The following is a 20,355-nucleotide window of genomic DNA, read 5'->3' as shown; positions in this document are numbered from 1 at the left end:
TGTCCTTGGGGAAAGGCTCATTTGATCACAACCGAGACAAATCTAGATCTTATATTGACAGCAACAAGACACGTTTCTAATATCTCTACAGCGAGCATCATCTCATCTTCGTACCACGGGAGTCACCCTGCCCCGGCACTAACGAGGCATTCGCGGCCTCCGGATCACTCCTCCCCGTCCCCAGATCTAAGAATCCCGGGTCCATCCCGCCATGGAATCGCACCCGCATCCGGCCTGACTCCTGCTGAATCCGATGTAGCTCCGGCGCCGACCGTCCGTTCTCCTTGAAGAACGTCATATTCCTCGCCATGCGACCCCCATCCCTGGGCCCGTCACCACCATTGCTCGCTCCGCCCGCTGTCCCCTTTGGCCCCATGGTATCATGCAAACCAAAGAATAGTAGCGGCAGCACGCTGCCCTTCCAGACGGGCTGCTCGGGGTCGTTATAGTTCTTGAGAATGATCCAGCCCAACAGGATCCCGCAGAGGCCCACCAAGATGATAGGCAGCGCGATGTACTGCCTGTCAAAGTAGGTACACGTCGAGCTCGCCCATACCTCGCCCAGCGCCTCAGCCCGCCGATTCAATAGAGCGTTAGCGCCAGGGACGACGTCCGGCCCGAGCCCCGTCATCCGAAGTTTGTTCGTCACAGCCCAGGCAAAGTCGTCGACGGCGCTCGTAAGGTTGGTTACGGTGGCGTTCATGTCGGCCCACAGCGGCGTGAGCCACCAAGAGTCGTAGCAGTTGAGGTGTCCGCTCTGCATGGAGTCGTACTTACACGAGGCGCTCAGCAAGCTCGCCTTGAGGAAAGTCGATAGCGCGGAGAAGAAGGTCCCGTCCATCTTGTACAGGCATTCGTTCGGCACGCGGGTGACTTCGTCGCTGCCGCTCACGCTGAAGTTGGTCCAGATGCGTCCCGGAACGTCCAAGGCCTGGCTCTGGTTGGTGGTATCGTACCAGGTGCCGTTGTCAATCACACAGGGACTTTGTCTCGCCGTGTAGTTGCCGTACAATGAGTATCGCGACGCTGCGTTCTCGGCAGGATTGGACGCCGCCGTCGTCGTGCGGACGACCGTCTCCGTTAATGTGTTGTTCACGTACCGCGCATGATACTCCTTCAGGCACGGGTACAAGATACAGGAGGCGGCGACGTAATCCCCCAGGTTGCTAAAGTAACTATTGTCGGATTGCGACAGACGATGCGGGCATGTCAGCTTTGATGTTCCCGTCGAGTTGTCTGACGTGCACGGAGACGTCGAAATCATGAGCATGCTGAAGTTAGCCATCGAAACAGGGGCTGCCGCGGCGAAGTCGTCGCTGAAGAGTTTCGTGTACGCGGTCAGGTTGCTGTAGCCCATCCACATGTACTTTCCGGCCAGGATGTTGATGACGGCGCCGTCGTCCGGCAGCGACAGGTTGCCCACCGTATCAGGCTCGCTGACGAAGCTCGTCGTATCAATACACTTGCTACACACGCCGATGCTCGCGTGCGTGACGCCCGTGCCGTAGTCAGGCCACGTGCAGTTTCCGCTGGGGCAGAGAACCTGGACGTCGCTGTCCTGGCTGCCTGGATCCGTAATCCCCTGGATCATGGCACTCTTCATGTCTACCTCGATCTCATAGGATCCGGCACCGACGCGGTAGTACGCCGACGAGCCCGGCACGTAGTTCGCTGCGGGGATCCTGGCGCGGATGTTGTCCTCGAGCATGGGGCAGGTCATCGTTCGGACAGCCTGCTGGGTGACGGGACCAACGGCAAGACTGGCAATCGTCACAATGGCGGCACCGATGGCGAGGAAGCCGGTGGAGGAAAAGCCCAGGTTCCACACGAGCATCGCCAGGAGTTTCGTGGAGCCGAGGATTGAACGGCTCGCGGCGTCAAAGTCCTGGAGGTGCTGGAGGGGCCGGGTCTGTTCGGCAAACCAGGTCCATTTGATCTGGCCGATGATTTCGGCCACCGCGGCTACGATGGCGGCGCGGAGAAAGGTCGAGAGGAGCGCGATGGCGGAATTGAGGTTGATTTCAAAGGGCCATTTCGGCATGTAGTGGCCATCGTAGTGTGTGAGGAGCCAGATGATTGCGGTGAGTAGGCAGATTGCGACGAACAGGGTGAAGATCTCGAGGCCCCAGTACCTTAGGACATGGCGGGTGTGGCCAGATCTTCTCGGACTCGGTGCGGGTTGATGGTGAATTGGCGGATTTATCGGAGGAGGAGGCGGTGGCGGAGCTGGTGGTGAGAAGTGAGGCTGCTTGTCTTGGTCGGTCTCCTGGAAGGGCCATCGAGGCTCGGATGGATACTGTGATCTCGAATCATAGGCGGTTATGTCTTCTTGAGGTGGGTTAAAAGAGGGTTGCTTGGCCCGGTCTTCCAGCTCCCAGCTGCGTTGTGCCTCTGGTACTCCCATGTCTCAAATGACACCACGGCTTGGCAGCGTTAGTCCGCGTTCGAAGCTTTCTGAATACATGCAAAAACTCACGCCAAGGTGCGTGAAGCACAGTCGGGCAAGAAGAATAGGTCGGCCTTCATATTTCGATGATGATGACGCCCCCCTGAGTGCGCCCACAAGGCCAGATTTAATCTTCAAGCTTCCAAAGAAGGTTGATCAAATGAACCAAGATTGGATTCTCCATTTAGATCGCCTCCCACATGAGAACATATCCAGCCTTAAACCCTACGAACGGACGGGCAACCCAATTAGGCGTTGCTCGTATTCGACAGTACCCACAGTCACCCTGTGGCACTGACTCGGAAATTTCCATCCCCAAGGTTGACTAGCCGATGATCCGTTAGATATACGGATGGAAGCGTCTGGCTAACATGACGATCCACAACACGGAGAAACGATCGCCGTGCTCGTTTCTCCGGCCTTTTCAGCGTACCTCTCATCCTAATTTGGCGTTCACCTCGGTGAGACAAGCTCGTGATGAACGTCCTGACCGAGCTGACTAAGTCTATAGCACCTTGACTTGTAGATAATTATGCTGAACATCTCTCCCAAAAGTCGCTGAAAAGAGTGCTGCTAACCCTTCCGAACATTTGTCATCTCATCGACGTCGCTCTGATGATGCACGTTGGCAGTGATCTAATATGCACTCAAGGATGCCTCTAAATCATGTCAGTTGCCGCAAAGGCAGCGGTAACTAGAAATAGGCTATGTTAGCGTTGGACAGGCCTTAGTGTGAGCAATTGAGTTTGACAGAATCGTAATGTATTAGATGATTAAACTAAGTAATTGTTCAACCCTGAAAACTCCACTACTTTGTCTTTTCGATCAACTTTCCCTCGAACCAAGCCGCGAACTTGACAGCGTTGACATCCACGTATCTTTGCACGAAATCCGCCACGCAGACGACGCCCGGTAAGTAAAGACACGTTGAAAGAAAGACGACAAATCCCCAGCTAGTGCTGAGGTTGGCCTCAAGAGGAGTGCCAGTAATGGCACTGAAGAACTGAACGCAGTGATAACCCCATAGCCAAATCAGGCAGTTGTGAACGAGGTAGATGGCGTACGATATTCGGCCGAGGTATTGGATGACCCGACCCGTGAAAAGCTGCTGAATGAATTGTGACTGGTCAATAGTGAAAACCAGCCAAACAGCGGCGATGGGAATCCAGAGGCCGTCGCCTTCGCCATATCGTGCAGGGGTCAGCCAGGAAAGGTTTCTATATCCTGGGGTCTGCGCTACACTTCCGCTCCCCTCGGGGAACGACAGCAGCCATAGGGCGCCGATGAAAGAGGCTATCTGGAGAGTCTTCTTGGAGATCCCGTAGGTTTTGGAGTATTTAATCAACGAAATTGGGGCATTGAATCCCCTCAGCCCCTCACGTCGCCAGTACGAAGGGCTCGATAGGTGTGGTAGAGTCTCCCAGCCGTAGCCGTTGCTCTCGTTGTCGGCATCCTCATCGTCGCCGTAAAATCTGAGGGCAGCGAGGAGCAGGCCGGATAGGAAAAGAAAGAACTGCCAGTAGCCGGAGTGAATGTTGTAAATGAGGAGGCACACAAGGAAAGAAATTCGAACGCTAGGGCGAACTCGGTGAAAGGCGACATGTGCCAAGAAGACAATGAGTGAACCGTCAAACTCCACGGGGATGGTCCAAAGTTGCGGCTGATATGGAAATCCTCTTCCTCTCTCAAGGTTCTTCGCCATTGGGTCGGACAAAATTGAGAAATGCCCCCACCAGCCGACTAGTTGGTCCCATACATTGTCTAGTGCTGGCGGCCTGAACATTGTGACAGATGGACCGGGGAAAGGCTCAAGCTCGAAGAGTTTGAAATAGGCCAGGCCAGCGACGGCGAGGGACGTGATCATTGTCGGGAGGAAGAGGCGGATATACCGACGAAAAGCAGAGGAAGCGGCAGCGACTGCAAACTCGGCCGACTTCTTCTGCTTGATGAGCTTCATGGGCTTGTAGCTCAGGGCATAACCGGAGATGACGAAGAAGACGCAGACATTCGACAGTCCTGAAAGAGCCAGGCGAAGGATTGGGATTCGGAGAAAGAGAGGTGTATCATCGCTCATGAAGCCGCGGCGGACCTCGCCGGTCAACGTGCAGAGGGACCAGTGGTGGCAGACGACGAAGAACGCTGCGAGTCCTCGAAGCCCATCTTCATCTTCAATTAGCTACAGAAACCCAGGCTGTGCCGAGACTTGGATCAACTTACCGAGCCAAGCTGATGGATGGAGGGGCCTTGGTGTCGCATCAGGATCCACTGGGTGCAGGAAACTCGGGATCAAGGCCAAAGCAAGGCTCTTGGGATATCTCAGCCAAGGCGGCAAGGGGCGAGTTACGACGAAGGTGTCGTCGAGATAGATATCATCTTCTACTTCGAGAGTCTCAATGCGGAAGCTCTCAACCTTGTCGTCCTGGCAAAGACGAGCGTACTCCAAGTCATCCAAAGAAGAAGAAGAAGAGAAAGATGCCTGCGAGGAGGATGAAGGAGAGGAAGGCTGAGACTTCAGCAAGCTGGACTCCAGGTCTCCGGACATGGCGTCGTCGGCGGTGCCCTCCAAGCAGGCGGTGCTGCTGATTGCCCGAGTGGTGATGTTGGACAATGTCAAGGAGGTGAAGCACCAAGAGTCCTGCTTGCGGCTTGACAAGAAAATGAAGCGACATTTATGGAGGCTACTTGGTGATTTCGAGGGCCGAGAAGTTCGCCCCCTTTTTTCGTGCGTTGCTCCCGCATGCCACAATGTCTTATGGAGTGGAATCTTCGGTAAGAAATCCCTTGGGGGTCATAGGCGACCATCGGGACCACATCGAGCGTCGAAATGTCCATCGTCCTTTCAAGTGGTCAGCACTGTGACATGCGCCCAAGGTAGGAATGTTTATGCTCAACTTGTGCTTGGTGGATTAGCAGTCGGGAGGCGGTGTCTTTGGAGACTACTCTTTGTTCACAGTGCAGCAATCGAGACGTTTTGGTGTCCTGGATCGAGCACAAAAGTCTAAATCAGTCTATGCGAACTTGAGCTGAACAGCCGTCAAGCTCTAGGCACGCCTTTGCCTCCTGCTCTCGATCTCTCGGCTGGAACTACTTTAGCAAGGAAGAAATCCTGAAAAACTGGTGGGACGCAGGCAGCAAGCTCGGATCGCAGTTTGTAGGCTCGTTCTTAGACTCCTCCTAGTGTTGCGATGCCAATGAGCCTCATGCGCCTCTTCCCTACTAACTAGCAGGGTCTATGGGCGTAATTACGTCGCCGAATACAAGATATGATTCCGTCGCTCTGGATGAGTCGTTGTTGATAAGAAGAGCTCTAATCGCAAGCTTTGTAACAACACCACTGTCGTTGGTGGGCCACTGAAGCCCCTAGGAAGTGGTTCAGGTTACACCAGCCGAAAGATCAGCAGGGCAAGGGAGTCGACTGGACCCTAGAGGCCGCATTTCGAGGAAATGATACTTCGCCTTGTGCAACCCCAATTAAGACTATGAGTGGCCCCTTCCTTTCTTTTTGATATGGGCATGCATTTTCAGAGGATGTACATGTACTTGCCTCTTGTTTACATTGCCTCATCATAGTAATTCAATGTCCAGTCTAGCTCTTCATTTGAGCGTGAAGTGAAGGACAACCCGAGCCGACATGGCACATGTAGCACAGTGATATAACGAATACTCCCCTCGACATATCGTGATTGAAATGCCCGTTGCATAAACTACTCTTCTGGTTCATGACAGATCATTCACAGTCCTGAGTTTATGTTGCAGAACGTTTTGCTGCCTTCTTCATCAACTCGGGATGGGTACAAGTTGTCTTGCCGAGAAGCGAGCACACGGAAGGGATATCAACTATCCTGAAACAAATCCTTTCAGTCGGTTACACGGCATTCTTATTTCGCGCCCTGAAGGTCGTTTGGGTGTCGATGCTGACTGCAGGTTGGAGAGACGAGGAATGATTGTGTCTCGCACTAAGCTAGCGCGATCAGCGGGCCGAGGTCAGGTCCCGTCAGGTGTTGCGCCCTCGGATAAGACGAGTCTCGGCCAGGAAACGAGTAAAACGAATCCGTGTTCCGGCATGAGGCTTCGGCGAGGCAAGCTTGGCGAGGTGAGGCGTGGGCAGTCAACCGGTCAGTGACTGGTATGATGGGAAATGAGCCTGCGTGTCAGATATCTCAAAATGGTATGCTGTACCGTTACACAAGGCTGATGACATCATGTATGGGTTGATACGATAGTAGTCCATGCCTAGAAGGAGCTGGGCCCGGTGAGTCTTAAGCTGTAAACGTAAAAAGCAAGAAAGGGTCGGTGTAGTTTGCTCGAGGGTCGGAAAGTTCGTGCCAAGATGATGCTGGACCAGAGTTTTTATATCTGTTCACTTACCTCAGAGCGCCATTCAAGCCACTGAATGAGGTGCAAATTACGGTTACACATTGGTGATATTATGATTGGAAGGAGAAGGCGATACCTTAGGTACCTACCTTACATGTATCCTGTAATAAGGTAGTGATGTTAATTCGAAAGTGCGAGCGCTCCTTTGCCGGGATGAGAATGGCCGAGATTCATTCGAGTGTCGGCCCGCTCATACGTTCCGGCAAGCAGAGCTACAAGCTTCTAAGCAGGCTGCGGCTGAGACTATTGTCTGAGTATTGAAAACATGGGTGGGGTCGGCGTGGTTGGCTTGCAAAGAAGGGAGACTCTTGGAATTACAAAGCCCGCTGTTCGATCGTTTGTGATTCACCAGGAGCCGAACAAACCATTAGATGATCAATTGGAGCCACGGGTGCGAACGGGGAATGTGTGAGCCCACGTCGGCAAGTCGGGTGCTCGGTTTCGTACTCAGGATCTCCTGCTGGTCATCAAAACATACCAGGCACGATGCCATATCTATTTGACTCTAATCCGCACGCAAACCCTTATTTGACAAAAGAAAAGCAGATATGAACAAGCCGTCCCCATACCAATATAGACAGATGAGCTTGAGATCTCCGTTGCGCAGTCACCTGCAACGCGTTGAGCGCCTTGAACCTATTTTGATAGTTTCCACAGTAGATACAATGAATGCGGAAGGCACCAGATACCATCATAATCTCCAATATTTATAATAGAGCTCAGATCTAGTGCTCTGGTGAACATCGTGTCATTTCTTAGAGGGCATTACGCAGACAGGGAGGGCAAAAAGGGAGGGGGTCACTCAGACACATTGCTAGGCCATTTAGGGAAGTATTCTTATAGGGATATCTGGCATAACGGCATAACGGGGTCTCAGCGTCGCGGTCAACTCCGCGCCTCTGACATTTTCTCCCCGATTCATGTTCTCTGAGACAGCACAGCATTCCATTCACAATGGAAACTCGCAGCAAAAAGCCGGAGAGACTGCACCGGGCCGCGTACAGCTCCCGAATGAAGGCCTGCTCCTCTTGTCAAAAGCAAAAGGCACGTGCGGGCCCCCCGACCATTTGGCATGCGTGACATCTCAACTAGCGCGTCGCTGACATCCCTTTGAAGGTGCGATGCTTACCGAACGGCCGAGATGGGCCTTGCCAGCATTGTAGGAAGAAAAATATTGAGTGCGTCTTCAAACGGCCAGCTCGAGAGGTCGAGCTGAGGTCTAATGATGCAAGCCCCAATCGGTTCGACTGCCCGCCTCATGTCTGATGAGTTGCACCGCTAATACATAATGCATTGTGAAGGTCGGATATGGTGGATGATATGCGCATGCTGCACACAGCGATTAATGGCCTTCTGCAACAAGGATCTCTGCCGTTGCTAGGGCCTCTGAAAAGTTCACTTGCAGGAAGGCTGAATGTTGAGGGCTTGCATGCGGATGAGACTGGCACCTTCATCGAAGATGAGGATCAAGACATGGAAGAGCAAACCAATTCACTATGTGCACAGAGTGAAGACCTTGTCGAGCCATTGAGTCAAGCGCCCATCAGCTCCTTGCATGAAATCACGAGATTGAGGTCTGCCAATGCGAATGGAGCTGTTTCTTCAGCGCCTATGATAGCTCAACCAGGCGCACAAGAGCCTCAAGACCTCATCACAGAAGGAACCCTTCAGCGGAATGATGCAGACCGTCTGGTGAAAAGGTTTCTGGAGCGGACGGACTACTACCTCTATGGGATCACAAGCCGCTTTGAAGATCTAGACAGCGTGCGCCGCGCATCTCCCCTCTTATTCGTGGCAATCTGCACGGTCTCGGTTCTGCATGAACACGGGGGCGAGCAACTATACCGCGTCTGCAGTGCTCGGCTCCGCAAGCTCGTGTCTGACTTCATGTTCAAGAAGCATGTGAACCTCTACGATTTTCAGGGACTGTGCATAGCTTCGTTTTGGCTCAGTGATCTTTCATGGTCAGTGTCTGGTCTTGCCATTCGTCGAGCTATCGAGTTCCAACTCGACAAGTCATATGAAATCGCCATCGGGGCCAGCCAACTCGACGACAGGTTTTCCAACAGTCTTGGGCTCAAGGACCAAGAAGATGTACTCAGCTGCTTGAGAGTGTGGTATCTGTTCTACATTTGCGACCATCATCTCTCAATTCTGTATGGCAGGCCTTCCAGTTTTGGCAACCCGTCGTCTGTGCAAGGATGGAGAAAGTACCTTCGTGCCGTTCCCAGCTCAAGCACCGACACTCGTCTTTCCAGTCAGCTGGAACTGCTTTCAATATTGGAGAAAGTCACCTATATGTTCGGCTCGTATGGTGACAGTCGCATATCGGGAATATTCAAGAAGAAGCTTGAGGAATTCGATTTAGAGGTGGATCGATGGCACGGTTTGTGGGGTGCTCGATACAGAAGTAAGTTTAGGGTGACTTGCGAAAATGTTGTGACCGGTAGTCGTTGACTGTATCATGTGCTTTATAGCCCAACGGGATATCGAGAGGCAGATAGGAGCCTTCCCTCGGAAGAATCTTCGTCTGCACTACCACTTCGCAAAATTGTTCATCGGGTCCCTTGTATTCCGGGGACTTTCGTCCAACCCGGTCGATGACCCGATTCCGATGGAATTTCTCGACTTGGCTCACGGAGCGGTCGAGTCCGCTAGATCAACGATCGAGCTTATCACCACCGATCCAGACCTGAAAGCTGGGTTGGTGGGATTGCCGCACTACAATCACACGATGATAGCATATGCGTGTACTTTCCTTCTCAAAGTCGCAACAAAGTATCATCGTCATCTGGATATGGACCAGGATGAAGCTTTTGACCATGTGTCGCAAGCTGCAGAGACCTGCCAGTCCATACAATGCACACGGTATCACCTTGTCAGTTGGATGGGGGCTGGTTTGGCCAAGTTTCTCGAAAATTGCCGAAAGCTTGCTGAGAGGCAATCAGACGCCTCCGCGGACGGACGTGGGCGCGAAACGACTGTCAGCCCGACTCTCTCTACTCGGAAAGCTAAGGCTTTGAGTAGAGCTATGCCATCAAATGATGCATGGGATTCGGCAAGACGAGTCGCGGAAGCATTTCCAACAAGTCTGCAAGGATTCATGGATGGCAACTACAACTTTCCACAGGATGCTGTCGACATGGACAGCATGGAGACATTGGGTTTAGACATCTTGGAGGGATCTGACCTAGCATGGGATTCATTTTTACCGTCGTTCAACTTTGAGCATATGGGGTTCAGTTTACTTTAAACAATAGCCCGCTAGCCGAAAGAAAAGCCTAGAATATCTGTCTATGGCAGACAGGCTATATGACATCAGAAACTGCCTTGTTCCTTTAGGCTTCTATTACCTGATTGAAGTCCGTATAAATTCGACGCTTTTCAAGGACACCGTTTTTGACTCAAAAATCAGAACCATGCCGCTAGTTCAATCTGATATAAAGATACATGTACTAAATACTCATCACCTATCTCTTGCGTCACAGACAAAATGAGGTTGAAATAATGGATCAGATTCCCGGATGACTACACATGACTTCATGATGTGCCTATTTGCTAAGCCACGCGAACTCGTCACCCAAAAATTGCTTTGCTCTGAGGTCCCCAGAGCGAGCATGACCTTCAAAGTTCTCAGCACGTGCAGCACGGCCACACAATCGACCCAACTCTCCGCTCTCCGACTCGGAAACAACTTCCTGGTAAGTGACAGTCTTTAGGAACTTTCCCACCCAGAGCCCCCCAGTAAATCTACCTGCCTTCTTCGTTGGTAGGACATGGTTTGTACCAATGCACTGGTGAAATGTCAGCATAAAACAGAGACGCCGAGGATGTCAGGATAACGGCGTACCTTGTCGCCATAGGAAACGCAAGTCTTGGCCCCAAGGAACAGAGCGCCGTAGTTTCTCATCTTCTCCAGGGCCTCCCTCGGTTTTTCCGTCAGGATTTGAACATGTTCGCTTGCATAATCATCTGCCAAGGCATAGGCCTCGTCTAGAGAATCGACTACAATCACTTCGCCGTAGGTATTCCAAGAGACCGAGGCCAGCGGTGCAGTTGGCAGAATCTTCAGCAGGCGATCAACCTCCTCAATGGACTTTTGGGCCACGGTCCTCGAATTGGTGATTAGGACTGCCGGAGTATCCGGCCCATGCTCCGCCTGAGAAAGAAGATCAGTAGCAACGGTTGTCGGATCCGCCTGGTCGTCGGCGACAATGAGGATCTCAGTCGGTCCGGCGGGAAGATCAATCCCGATCTCACCAAAGAGCTGCCTTTTAGCTTCTGCTACAAAGGCGTTACCGGGACCCGCGATGAAGTCGACCTTGTCCATAGTTTCGGTACCAATGGCCATTGCCGCCACGGCCTGGACGCCGCCAAGGATCCAGATCTCGTCAGCTCCCGCATGATATGCAGCCGCCACGGTTGAAGGGGGTATCTGCCCGTTGATTGGAGGTGTACAGGCAATGACTTTGGGGACCCCGGCTGCTTTAGCCGTAAGAATTGTCATGTGCGCGGACGCGAGCAATGGATACCGTCCTCCAGGGATGTAACTTTTTGACTTTTAGCAATCGGCCGTTTTTTTACACGCCATGTCGAAAGACTTACGCGCCGACACGATCGATAGGGATATTCTTCTGTCCAAGAAAAACACCTGGGCGAATTTCGAGCTCAAATTCCCTCAGAGAATCTCGTTGAGCCAGGGCAAATGTCCGAACGTTGTTCTGCACCGTCTTGATGTCGGCAATAACTTGGGCCGGAACTTTGGCAACGATCGAGTCAATATCTGATTGAGAGAGCTTGAAGGACGCCGGCGACCACTTGTCGAACTTTTCTGAATAAGTCCGAACAGCTTTGTCGCCAGTTGCCCGAATGTCGTCAATCACGCCCCTTACAATCCCTGGAACATCGAGCGGGGATGTGGAGTTGGTGCCGTTTGTAGCAGCTTTGGATTTGAGGTATTGGACCATTGTGGATGGTGGTGATATACCAGCAATGGTATGGTCTAAAATAGGGACTTATTGAGGTAAAGAGATTTTGTAGTACTATTATGATTTGACCTGGAGACGGAGTGAAGGGGGAAAAGATGATTTTACATCTTCAAAGAGTTTGCTCATGCTTAATATACAGAGAGCGTCAACATCAACATCAGGGTCGTTAGCTCACGGAGTTTCTCGGAATTCCGTCAATTCTAAAACATACTTTTTTGTCATGTGTCGTGCAACTCTTCCGACGATAAACATGTCATTCATTTTCGCAGATGGTCATCGCTTGAGTAGAGTAAACACTTCCGCCTATCATTGATTTTTTCTAAAGTGCTACCAACGTCTACTATTGCTCTTAGAAGCAGTCTTTGCTGTAAGTTATGAACGTTTGACCGTGCTCCCACTTCCAAGCAAAGTAGACCTCGGTAGCTGCATTGCACGCTATCTTATGCATTAGGGAACCGCGTTTGGATATTCACGGACAAGCCTCGGAATTCCGAAACACCCGGGAGTGAGAATTCCGTCAAGCGGGGCAAGTCTTCCCCAACTTGACGAGCCTCTCTTCTGACGGCTTTCCCTCACGGCAATGCTTAACCTTCTCCAATCGGCAAGTCAGTCCATTACATAAGCGGCACTCAGTTGAACTCCCTGGTATTAATTCATCGTCACCATGCCATCTGACGTGAACGAGCGCGTCGCCCTCATCGGACTAGGGGCCATCGGCATCTCCTTCGCGGCCCTTTACCTGAGACATACAAAGAGCACCGTCAGGGTCTTTGATACGAGGCCAGACCTCGAACATCACCTTTCCACAGTCCTGCCGGGTTACATCGACTCGGATGATGCGTCGCTGGGCATATCCCGCCTGCGCGAGTCCGGCCGCCTCGTGATCTGCACCACGCTCGAAGAGGCATGCGACGGCGCCACCATCGTCCAGGAGCAAGGTCCGGAGAATCCAGATTTCAAACGATCAGTATGGCCAAAAATTGAAAGCTTTGCGCCTGCTGAGGCACACTTCTGGAGCTCGACGTCTGGTATCGCCGCGTCGGTTCAGAGCCGCGATATGGTGGATACGACTCGTCTTTTGGTGGTTCACCCTTTCAACCCGCCGCACATCATGCCTTTGATCGAAATTGTCCCGTCACCGACTACAAACCCGGACGAAGTCAGGTTTGCCAAAAAGTTATTTGCGGAATTGGGTTCCGGCCACCGACCTGTGGTTATCAAGAAAGAGGTTCCTGGTTTCGTAGGGAACCGATTGGCGTTCTCGCTGCTCAGAGAAGCTTGTTCACTGGTTGATCAGGGCGTCGTCAGCACGGAAGACGTTGACACCATTATGGAAGCGAGCCTTGGGCCCAGATGGGCGGTGCAAGGCATCTTCAAGTCGTACAATATGGGTGGCGGGGTAGCTGGAATCCAGGCCTTCTTGAATAACCTTTCTGGGACTGTTCAAGGGGTATGGGATAGTTCGGAACCTGTGAATTTCCAGAAAAAGGCAACGAATGAGTCAGAGGGCACAGAGAAGAGTGACGGGCCAACGTGGGATGCGAAAGTTGTGCAGCAGACTGTGGATGCCTACGGTCTGCCCAATCCGGAGCAATTTCAAGAGCGAGATGCAGCGTTGAGGAAGATTTTGGATGTTCAACGACAGCGAGAGACCCATACTAAGAAGTAGACTGCTTCTATGTTTGATTCAAGAGCTTCAAGACGAAGTTTCAAAGCCTGAGATTGTGTTCAAAGCCTGAATTCATAAGGGGAGCAAAAGGCAAGCTTCGTTCTCACTGAGCTATCATTGTCATTGCATCATGATCCCTGGGGGTCAATGTGCTAGACTGTTGATGTTGGATTGATCTCAGGCATGCGCAGTATCGCCAGCCAAGGTACCTCATGCAAGTTACTGAGGGTTACCTCGAGGCAAGGGCTCCATGATTAGCCGTTTACACGCTGATAGTACCGAGCAGGCGGAACAGCTGGACACTCGAGGTCATCTGGGGTGTTGTAGATCCAGCACCCGGGATAGCGGTAATGATTCAAGGAAAATCAATGCGTGATTCAGGCCAATTGACACCATCGCGCTGGGTTCGGACGATTTCGCTGCAATCAATTGGGATTCTCTAAATAAACGCTTGAAGTGACATTCCCGGCCAGACCCGGGTTACCCGGGCTTTCAGTCCGAGATCCTTGTTCGTCGGAAGACCCCCCGCGGGACCCCTTCCGTCTTATCACAATATCCGTATCTTTCATGGGCAAAGGTTATCCGTATCGAACTCCTTCGTGTTGGGGGAAGAATTGCTACCTTATCTACCGGCGGGGTAAGAACGAGGATTCGTTATTAGTCGTTCGGCCGTCACGCGGTTGCAACGTGCCGACGGTTCAATGCTGTCAAGGGGATCCCCCCGACGGTTGGAACTTTTTGTTTTGAGTTTAACGCCAATTGGACCAAGCATTGCCGCGTCGGGACAAGACTTGTCAAGACGATAAGCGGGCAGGGGTTCGCTCAAATAAGTTCCTCCAAAAGAATCCTAACCGCACGTAATCCTCCATGTTCCCTGTCGTTTCCCCCCTCCTTCCGGGGAAATAAACGGCGCCACCCCGCCCCCGGCCTCGGGCGAGATAACACGAACTGCCTGGGAACACCACCATTTCGCACTATGAAGGTGGAGAAAGGAGACCATTTATCCATGATAACGACACCTCGTGGTACGTTACGGTGGGATGGTCCTGGTGACCGTTATCACGTCGTTCGGGCTCTCGGCAACGTAGGTAACTTCCCTCTTGGGACCTTGATTGAGTTCAATCGATCCGCAAGTTGTTCAACTTATATGAGAGACACGCGTACGTACATGCATCGCGAAGTATTGATCTTAATGTTGGTCCCTCCCAAGCTGCCACCGACGTCCGTGAAACCCCGAATCGATCAGCCATTGGGCTATGACGATCTAGCTAGTGAATCTTTGCTGCATAGAGCCTTGCAGTAGCCACCAACATCAACATCACGCCCGATAATATAGGCACACCTAGTAGCCGCCATGGCGGACGAAAAGAACCATAGCGTGGACGTCACGCAAGCGGCAACCGATCTCGAAAACTTCCAGCGTGATCATCAATGGGACCCTAATCTGCCCCAGGACAAGGCCGACATGGTGAAGAAAGCGCTCGAGGACGGCGACTCTGAGGAGATCATTGCCGCCGATGCCATCTTGACAGAGGATTCGCCCTATGAGGAAGTACGTGCTGCTGTACGCAACACGGATGGTGGTGAAGTCGCAAACACGGTCCGAGCGTGGATCCTGGGTATGATTTTCGTGACAATTGGGAGCGGACTCAATATGTTTTTGAGCATGAGGTAAGTGGAACTGAGATGATGATAACTTTGGGATACCTGAATATCAATGGCTGACACTCTTACTCCATCTTCACAGGAGTCCCGCTATCAACTTCCCATCCATCATCGTCCAATTGCTGGTCTACCCAATTGGATGTCTCTGGGCCAAGGCCATGCCAATGAAGGTCTTCAACACATTTGGCGTTCAGTGGACCTTTAACACCGGCCCCTTTACGATCAAGGAGCACGTTGTCGTCACTCTCATGTCGAACGTCTCCATTGGCTACGCCTACAGCACCGACGCTCTCCTCGCGCTCCAGGGCAAGCCCTTTTACGACATCAACCTCGGATGGGGCTTCCAGCTGCTCTTCACGCTGAGCTCTCAGCTCATCGGCATCGGTCTCGCGGGCCTCTGCCGCCGTTTCCTCGTCTGGCCGGCGGCCATGATCTGGCCCAACCAGTTCGCCAACACGTCCCTCTTCTACGCCCTCCACGACAAGAGCAAGAGCGACGGCACGCACAGCAACGGCTGGATCATCAGCCGGTACCGGTACTTCTTCTACGTCCTCGCGGCCATGTTCTGCTACTACTGGATTCCGGGTGTTCTCTGGCAAGGCTTATCGGTGTTTGCCTTTGTCACCTGGATCAAGCCGAACAATATCGTCGTCAACCAGCTCTTTGGAGGCTTCACCGGCCTCTCTCTGATTCCCATCACGTTTGACTGGACCTATGTATCCGCCTACCTCGGCGACCCCCTCCTCTCGCCGACACATACCCACGTCAATGTTTTGATCGGCCTCTTCACGTTCGTCATCATCCCTACTATCGGCATCACCTACTCGGGCGCCCTCTTTGCAGACTACCTCCCCATCAACACCTCGCAGACCTATGACAACACCCAGAGCTCTTACAATGTCAGCAAGATTCTCGGACCCGGGTACACCTTTTCAGAAGAGAAGTACAAGCAGTACTCGCCTCTCTTCCTTCCGCCTACCTTTGCCCTCAACTACGGCCTCTCCTTCGCCGCCCTTACCGCCGCTATAGTCCACTGCGGCTTCTTCCATGGCAAAGAGATCTGGTATCGCCTCAAGGCTGCGCGTAACCAGGAAGCCGACATCCACCTCAAGCTCGCAAAGAAGTATGTCGACGCGCCCGAGTGGTGGTACGCCGTCCTCCTGCTCTTCGCCATCGGTCTTGGTCTCGCGACGGCGGAGGGCTACGATTCCCAGCTGCCGTGGTGGGCCTTCTTCGTCGCCAACTTTCTGGCCATGATCTTTGTGATTCCCACGTGCACGATCCTCGCCATCTCGAACCTCGGGCTCGCGCTCAACGTGCTGTCCCCATTCTTGGCGGGCTTCATGATCCCCGGGAAGCCGATTGGTGTCATGATCTTCAAGGTGTACAGCACGATTACTCTCGGCCAGGCGCAGACGTACTCTGGCGATCTCAAGATGGCGCATTACATGAAGATCCCGCCTCGCGTGACATTTTGGTGTCAGGTTGTGGCTACCATCTGGGCCGTCTTTGTGCAGATTGCCGTGATGAACTGGACGCTTGGCAATATTGAAAACTGTTGTGCACTGTGAGTCCATCCAAAGGGAGCCTCATGATTACTTACCCTACGAAGGATTGATACCTGACATTTTGACCTTAGCACACAACACGCACACTTCACCTGCCCCAACGGTCGAGCCTTCTTCTCATCCTCCATCGTCTGGGGTGTCATCGGTCCCCGCCGCATGTTCGGCGCCGGCTCCATCTACCACAACTTCAACTACTTCTGGCTCATCGGCGCCTGCCTGCCCATCGTCTTCTACGTGCTGGCCAAGGTTCTCAACCTCAAGTTCGCAAAGGTCCTCCACGCGCCCGTCATGCTCGGTGCCATGGGCTGGCTCCCGCCTGCGACGCCCCTCAGCTTCTCCAGCTGGGCCATTGTCGGACTCATTTTCAACCACGGCGTGCGCAAGAGGTTTCACGGGTGGTGGAAGACGTACAACTACATCACCGCCGCTGCGCTCGACGCCGGTCTCATCATCAGTACCATTGTCATCTTCTTCGCCATCACGTTACCCAACGTCACGATCCCACAATGGTGGGGAAACGTCGACGTATATAATACCTTGGTAAGTTGCATATACATCGTAAAATTGAGAATGGGGACCCTGCCCCTCCTCCCTCACTCTCCCCGCGAAACGCGGGTGCCCGCAAGTGAATGCGCTTGCTGGCAACGCTATCTGACGTCGAGGCTCATTTCAACTAATCGTGTCTTGCATATAGGACTCCACGTATGGCGCCATTCTGAAGACGGTGGGGGAAAACGAGACCTTTGGTCCGACTAGTTGGTGAGAGAGGATCGTGAATCATCCTGCATGACGATGCAGACTGCCGCCTTTAGCGCCCGCGGGGCTCCCAGATAGGAAATTGGTATTAAGTTGCTGCCCAAATTGCTACCCAAGCGGATCTTGCATCCTTCCATCTTCTTCTAGATGCATTCTAGATGCAATAGTTCAACAGTCACAGTGAAATCGGTAAGCTGCCTGGATATATCGTGAGATCTTGAGTGCAGAGGAGAGGAGACAAAACTCGCAGTCTGATTATCATTTGTACAGTTTTTTTGTAATGTGTCTTCTGAAGATCATGATGATTGTGAAGAAAAACAAGCAAAAAAAAAGGAAATACCAAACAAGTCTAATTGTACTCCGTGAATGCTGGCGGATTCTCGTTATTTGTTGATGTTGATGTTGTAGTCGCAGCAGGGAAAAAGCAAAAGAGGCATTTGATGCATGCAATCATGATATGTGTCATAAAAAAAGAGAAGGAAAAAAAAAAGACATTCAGAGCCGCCGTCGTGCCACTCATAGCACCCGTTTCAAGAGCCGGTCGATCGATGGTAACCATATCATCATCATCCTAGAAATGCGCGTCATCTCATCACCCATCAGATCCCAATGTCACAACTCATGGTTTTTTCTCAGTCCGCTCTGGCCGTGGCGACGTCGTACATTGAAGCAGAGACCTCGTGTTCAGAGGCCCGATGGCTCCGGGATCGCGGGAGGTCGATGCGCTGTCTATACGGCCGAGCGGCGCCGTCGACGTGGTGATCCGACATTTTCCGCGGGAGGTCTTCACCTCTCGGCGGGGGCGCTTCTTTCCGGGAATGCCTTCTCTCTCGAGACGCGTGGGACCGGATCGAGGACGCGTCGTCGCGCTCTCGCTCTCGCGGGGGCGACGGCTGCTGCATCGGCATCGGGGACGGGAGGTCCATCGGCGGCAGCGGCGGGGCCGGGGGCGGAGGTGGCGGCATTTCTGCGCTGACGAGGGGTTCCCGGTCCCGGTCTCTGTCGCGTTCCCGGTCGCTGCGGTCGCTACGGTCTCCTCGATCGGGTTTCCGCTTCTCGATGACGGACGAGGTCTCATCCGGTCGCAGGAACACATCGGGATGGTCCGGATCGCTTCCGTCCTCGGGCTCCTCGTCAAAGTTGAACTCCTCCTCGTCATCCTGGCTCCCACCGCCGTTGACGACACTGGCCTCGAGCTTGGCGCCCTTTTTGCCGACGAGCTTGCCCTGGCGGTACTGCTCCAACGCCTTTTTCAACACGTTGCGCATGACGGCCTTGTTGACATTCCTCCGCACTCGGTCAAAGTAGCGCGTGACGTCGCCGACGACCATGACTTGTGCATCGTGATCAATCTCGAGCACGTCGGCATAGTTTGCGCGTGAATTCTCTTTCACGCGGAACTTGCCCGGACGGAGCTGCATGCCGACGGGGGAGAAGGGGAGACGATCGAATGGCGGGGTGCGGTCGTTTTCGTCAAAGACGTAACCCTGCTGGCTCGAGTCGATTCCGGGCTTCTGGAAGTCATTTTTCGTGGGGGTGGAGATGGGACTGGCGGTATCATCGATCGGAGGTTAGCGAGATGAAGTTTTGGGCTTGGACATGGCTTGATTTGGTTTGCCGACGGGGGGTTTGGTGGGATGAGGGGCGTTGATGAGGAGGGGTAAAAAGCAACAACAAGCTCAACCACATCAACAGAGGGATACCGGCGGTCGGAGATTGGAGGTGATCAAAACTTACACACAGTGGCAGTAATGCGGAAAAGTGTCGCTGTGTCGAAGGACGATGAAGCGCGTGTAGCCAAGGCACTTCCACTCCCACTCGAACTCGTGCGAGTCTGCCCAGAGGAACTCAAAGACGTCGCCCACCTCGCATCTCGACGCGGGGCCAATATCGTAACCTTTGCGAGCTGGAGATTGCCTCAATGTTAGCAAAAGAAAGGGGAAAACCTGGTGATCTCGTAGACCGTTGATCCTCGGTTTGTACTCACCCAGAGGGTGCTCGTACGAGCTCTCGTGCGTGCCTATGGACGCATCGTCCCCGTTCCCCGAGTCACTCTTAGTGCTCTTGGTACTCTTACTCCTGAAAGTCGAAAAATCTCGGTTCCCGATCACCATCTCTTGCCACACATCCCAGGAACAGGAAAAAGAGGGAAGAGGAAAAGGAAGGGAAGAGAGTTTCTAAATTGGGCTGTTGAAAGATTCAATTGTCGGTATGGTGTATGGATAGCTCTGGCGGAGACCAAAGAGAAAAAAAAGGTCGAGGCAAGGTAAGGTAGGTAAGAGAAAGGGTACGGAGAATGGGTCAAATCATTGCAACATGACGGAGACTGAAGACTGGGGGTGTGGGATGAGCGGTGGGATGCAGTACCTAGGTAGTGGTTTAACCCAACCTCGAGAACCACAATAGAGCAGCAAGAAACCCGGGGCTGACTGGACTCCTTTGGGCTTGGGATCTCGGAACGATTGAGATGAGGCAGGGCGAGATGCAACAAGGGGGAGGGATCACCTCGGGTAGGGACAGAACAGACTCTGCTTGTCTGAGTAGAGGTGAGAGGTGAGTGAGAAGAGGCGAGGCGAGGGTCGTGAAGAGCGGTCTCGTGGAAAACCTGCGGCCACGCTTGCACCAGAGAGAGCAGCAGACCAAACAGAATGAAGAGATTCTGGCTGGCTGCTGCCTCTCTCTACTTTTTCCGCCACGTCGCTACTATGGATCATGCGCGGTGTATGATGCCCAACCTCCACCGCCATGCGTCGGCCGCGATGTCAATGGCCGCGGTGAGGGTTCTCGTCTCCACCCCGCCGCCATTCCAACCAGACGTGAGTTGTCCCAGAGTGCCCCCCTCCCTAGAAGTACATGATGTACAGGACCCGTCGTTGTCACCGCCAT

General features: G+C 53.0%; 7 protein-coding genes across 7 annotated transcripts; 3 read left to right on the top strand and 4 right to left on the bottom strand.

Annotated features, from left to right (window-relative positions):
* Window positions 1-97: 97 nt before the first annotated feature.
* On the bottom strand, window positions 98-2,404 carry CTAM01_11571 (uncharacterized protein; the record flags this gene model as incomplete). Its single annotated transcript, XM_060527582.1, has 1 exon — window positions 98-2,404. The coding sequence occupies one exon, from the start codon at window positions 2,402-2,404 to the stop codon at window positions 98-100; it is 2,307 nt and encodes a 768-aa protein (XP_060377750.1).
* An 850-nt stretch (window positions 2,405-3,254) lies between these two features.
* CTAM01_11570 (acyltransferase) lies at window positions 3,255-4,988 on the bottom strand (the record flags this gene model as incomplete). The annotated part of the gene is made up of 2 exons (XM_060527581.1): window positions 3,255-4,606; window positions 4,664-4,988. The coding sequence occupies 2 exons, from the start codon at window positions 4,986-4,988 to the stop codon at window positions 3,255-3,257; spliced, it is 1,677 nt and encodes a 558-aa protein (XP_060377749.1).
* A 3,143-nt stretch (window positions 4,989-8,131) lies between these two features.
* Window positions 8,132-10,076, top strand: CTAM01_11569 (uncharacterized protein; the record flags this gene model as incomplete). Its single annotated transcript, XM_060527580.1, has 2 exons — window positions 8,132-9,233; window positions 9,301-10,076. 2 exons carry the CDS (start codon window positions 8,132-8,134, stop codon window positions 10,074-10,076), a joined length of 1,878 nt encoding a protein of 625 aa, XP_060377748.1.
* Window positions 10,077-10,374: 298 nt separating this feature from the next.
* Window positions 10,375-11,790, bottom strand: CTAM01_11568 (histidinol dehydrogenase; the record flags this gene model as incomplete). The annotated part of the gene is made up of 3 exons (XM_060527579.1): window positions 10,375-10,617; window positions 10,674-11,373; window positions 11,429-11,790. 3 exons carry the CDS (start codon window positions 11,788-11,790, stop codon window positions 10,375-10,377), a joined length of 1,305 nt encoding a protein of 434 aa, XP_060377747.1.
* Window positions 11,791-12,475: 685 nt separating this feature from the next.
* On the top strand, window positions 12,476-13,480 carry CTAM01_11567 (3-hydroxyacyl-CoA dehydrogenase; the record flags this gene model as incomplete). Its single annotated transcript, XM_060527578.1, has 1 exon — window positions 12,476-13,480. One exon carries the CDS (start codon window positions 12,476-12,478, stop codon window positions 13,478-13,480), a length of 1,005 nt encoding a protein of 334 aa, XP_060377746.1.
* Window positions 13,481-14,834: 1,354 nt separating this feature from the next.
* CTAM01_11566 (OPT family small oligopeptide transporter) lies at window positions 14,835-17,476 on the top strand (the record flags this gene model as incomplete). The annotated part of the gene is made up of 4 exons (XM_060527577.1): window positions 14,835-15,151; window positions 15,228-16,712; window positions 16,785-17,253; window positions 17,408-17,476. The coding sequence occupies 4 exons, from the start codon at window positions 14,835-14,837 to the stop codon at window positions 17,474-17,476; spliced, it is 2,340 nt and encodes a 779-aa protein (XP_060377745.1).
* A 625-nt stretch (window positions 17,477-18,101) lies between these two features.
* On the bottom strand, window positions 18,102-19,583 carry CTAM01_11565 (uncharacterized protein; the record flags this gene model as incomplete). The annotated part of the gene is made up of 3 exons (XM_060527576.1): window positions 18,102-19,017; window positions 19,207-19,375; window positions 19,457-19,583. The coding sequence occupies 3 exons, from the start codon at window positions 19,581-19,583 to the stop codon at window positions 18,102-18,104; spliced, it is 1,212 nt and encodes a 403-aa protein (XP_060377744.1).
* Window positions 19,584-20,355: the final 772 nt, after the last annotated feature.

Source organism: Colletotrichum tamarilloi (assembly GCF_030869305.1).
Source record: "Colletotrichum tamarilloi strain Tom-12 chromosome Unknown Scaffold_64.1, whole genome shotgun sequence".
Lineage (NCBI taxonomy): Eukaryota > Fungi > Ascomycota > Sordariomycetes > Glomerellales > Glomerellaceae > Colletotrichum > Colletotrichum tamarilloi.
The sequence above is the reverse complement of the archived record's forward strand: the minus strand, read 5'-3'. Positions and strand labels throughout refer to the sequence as shown.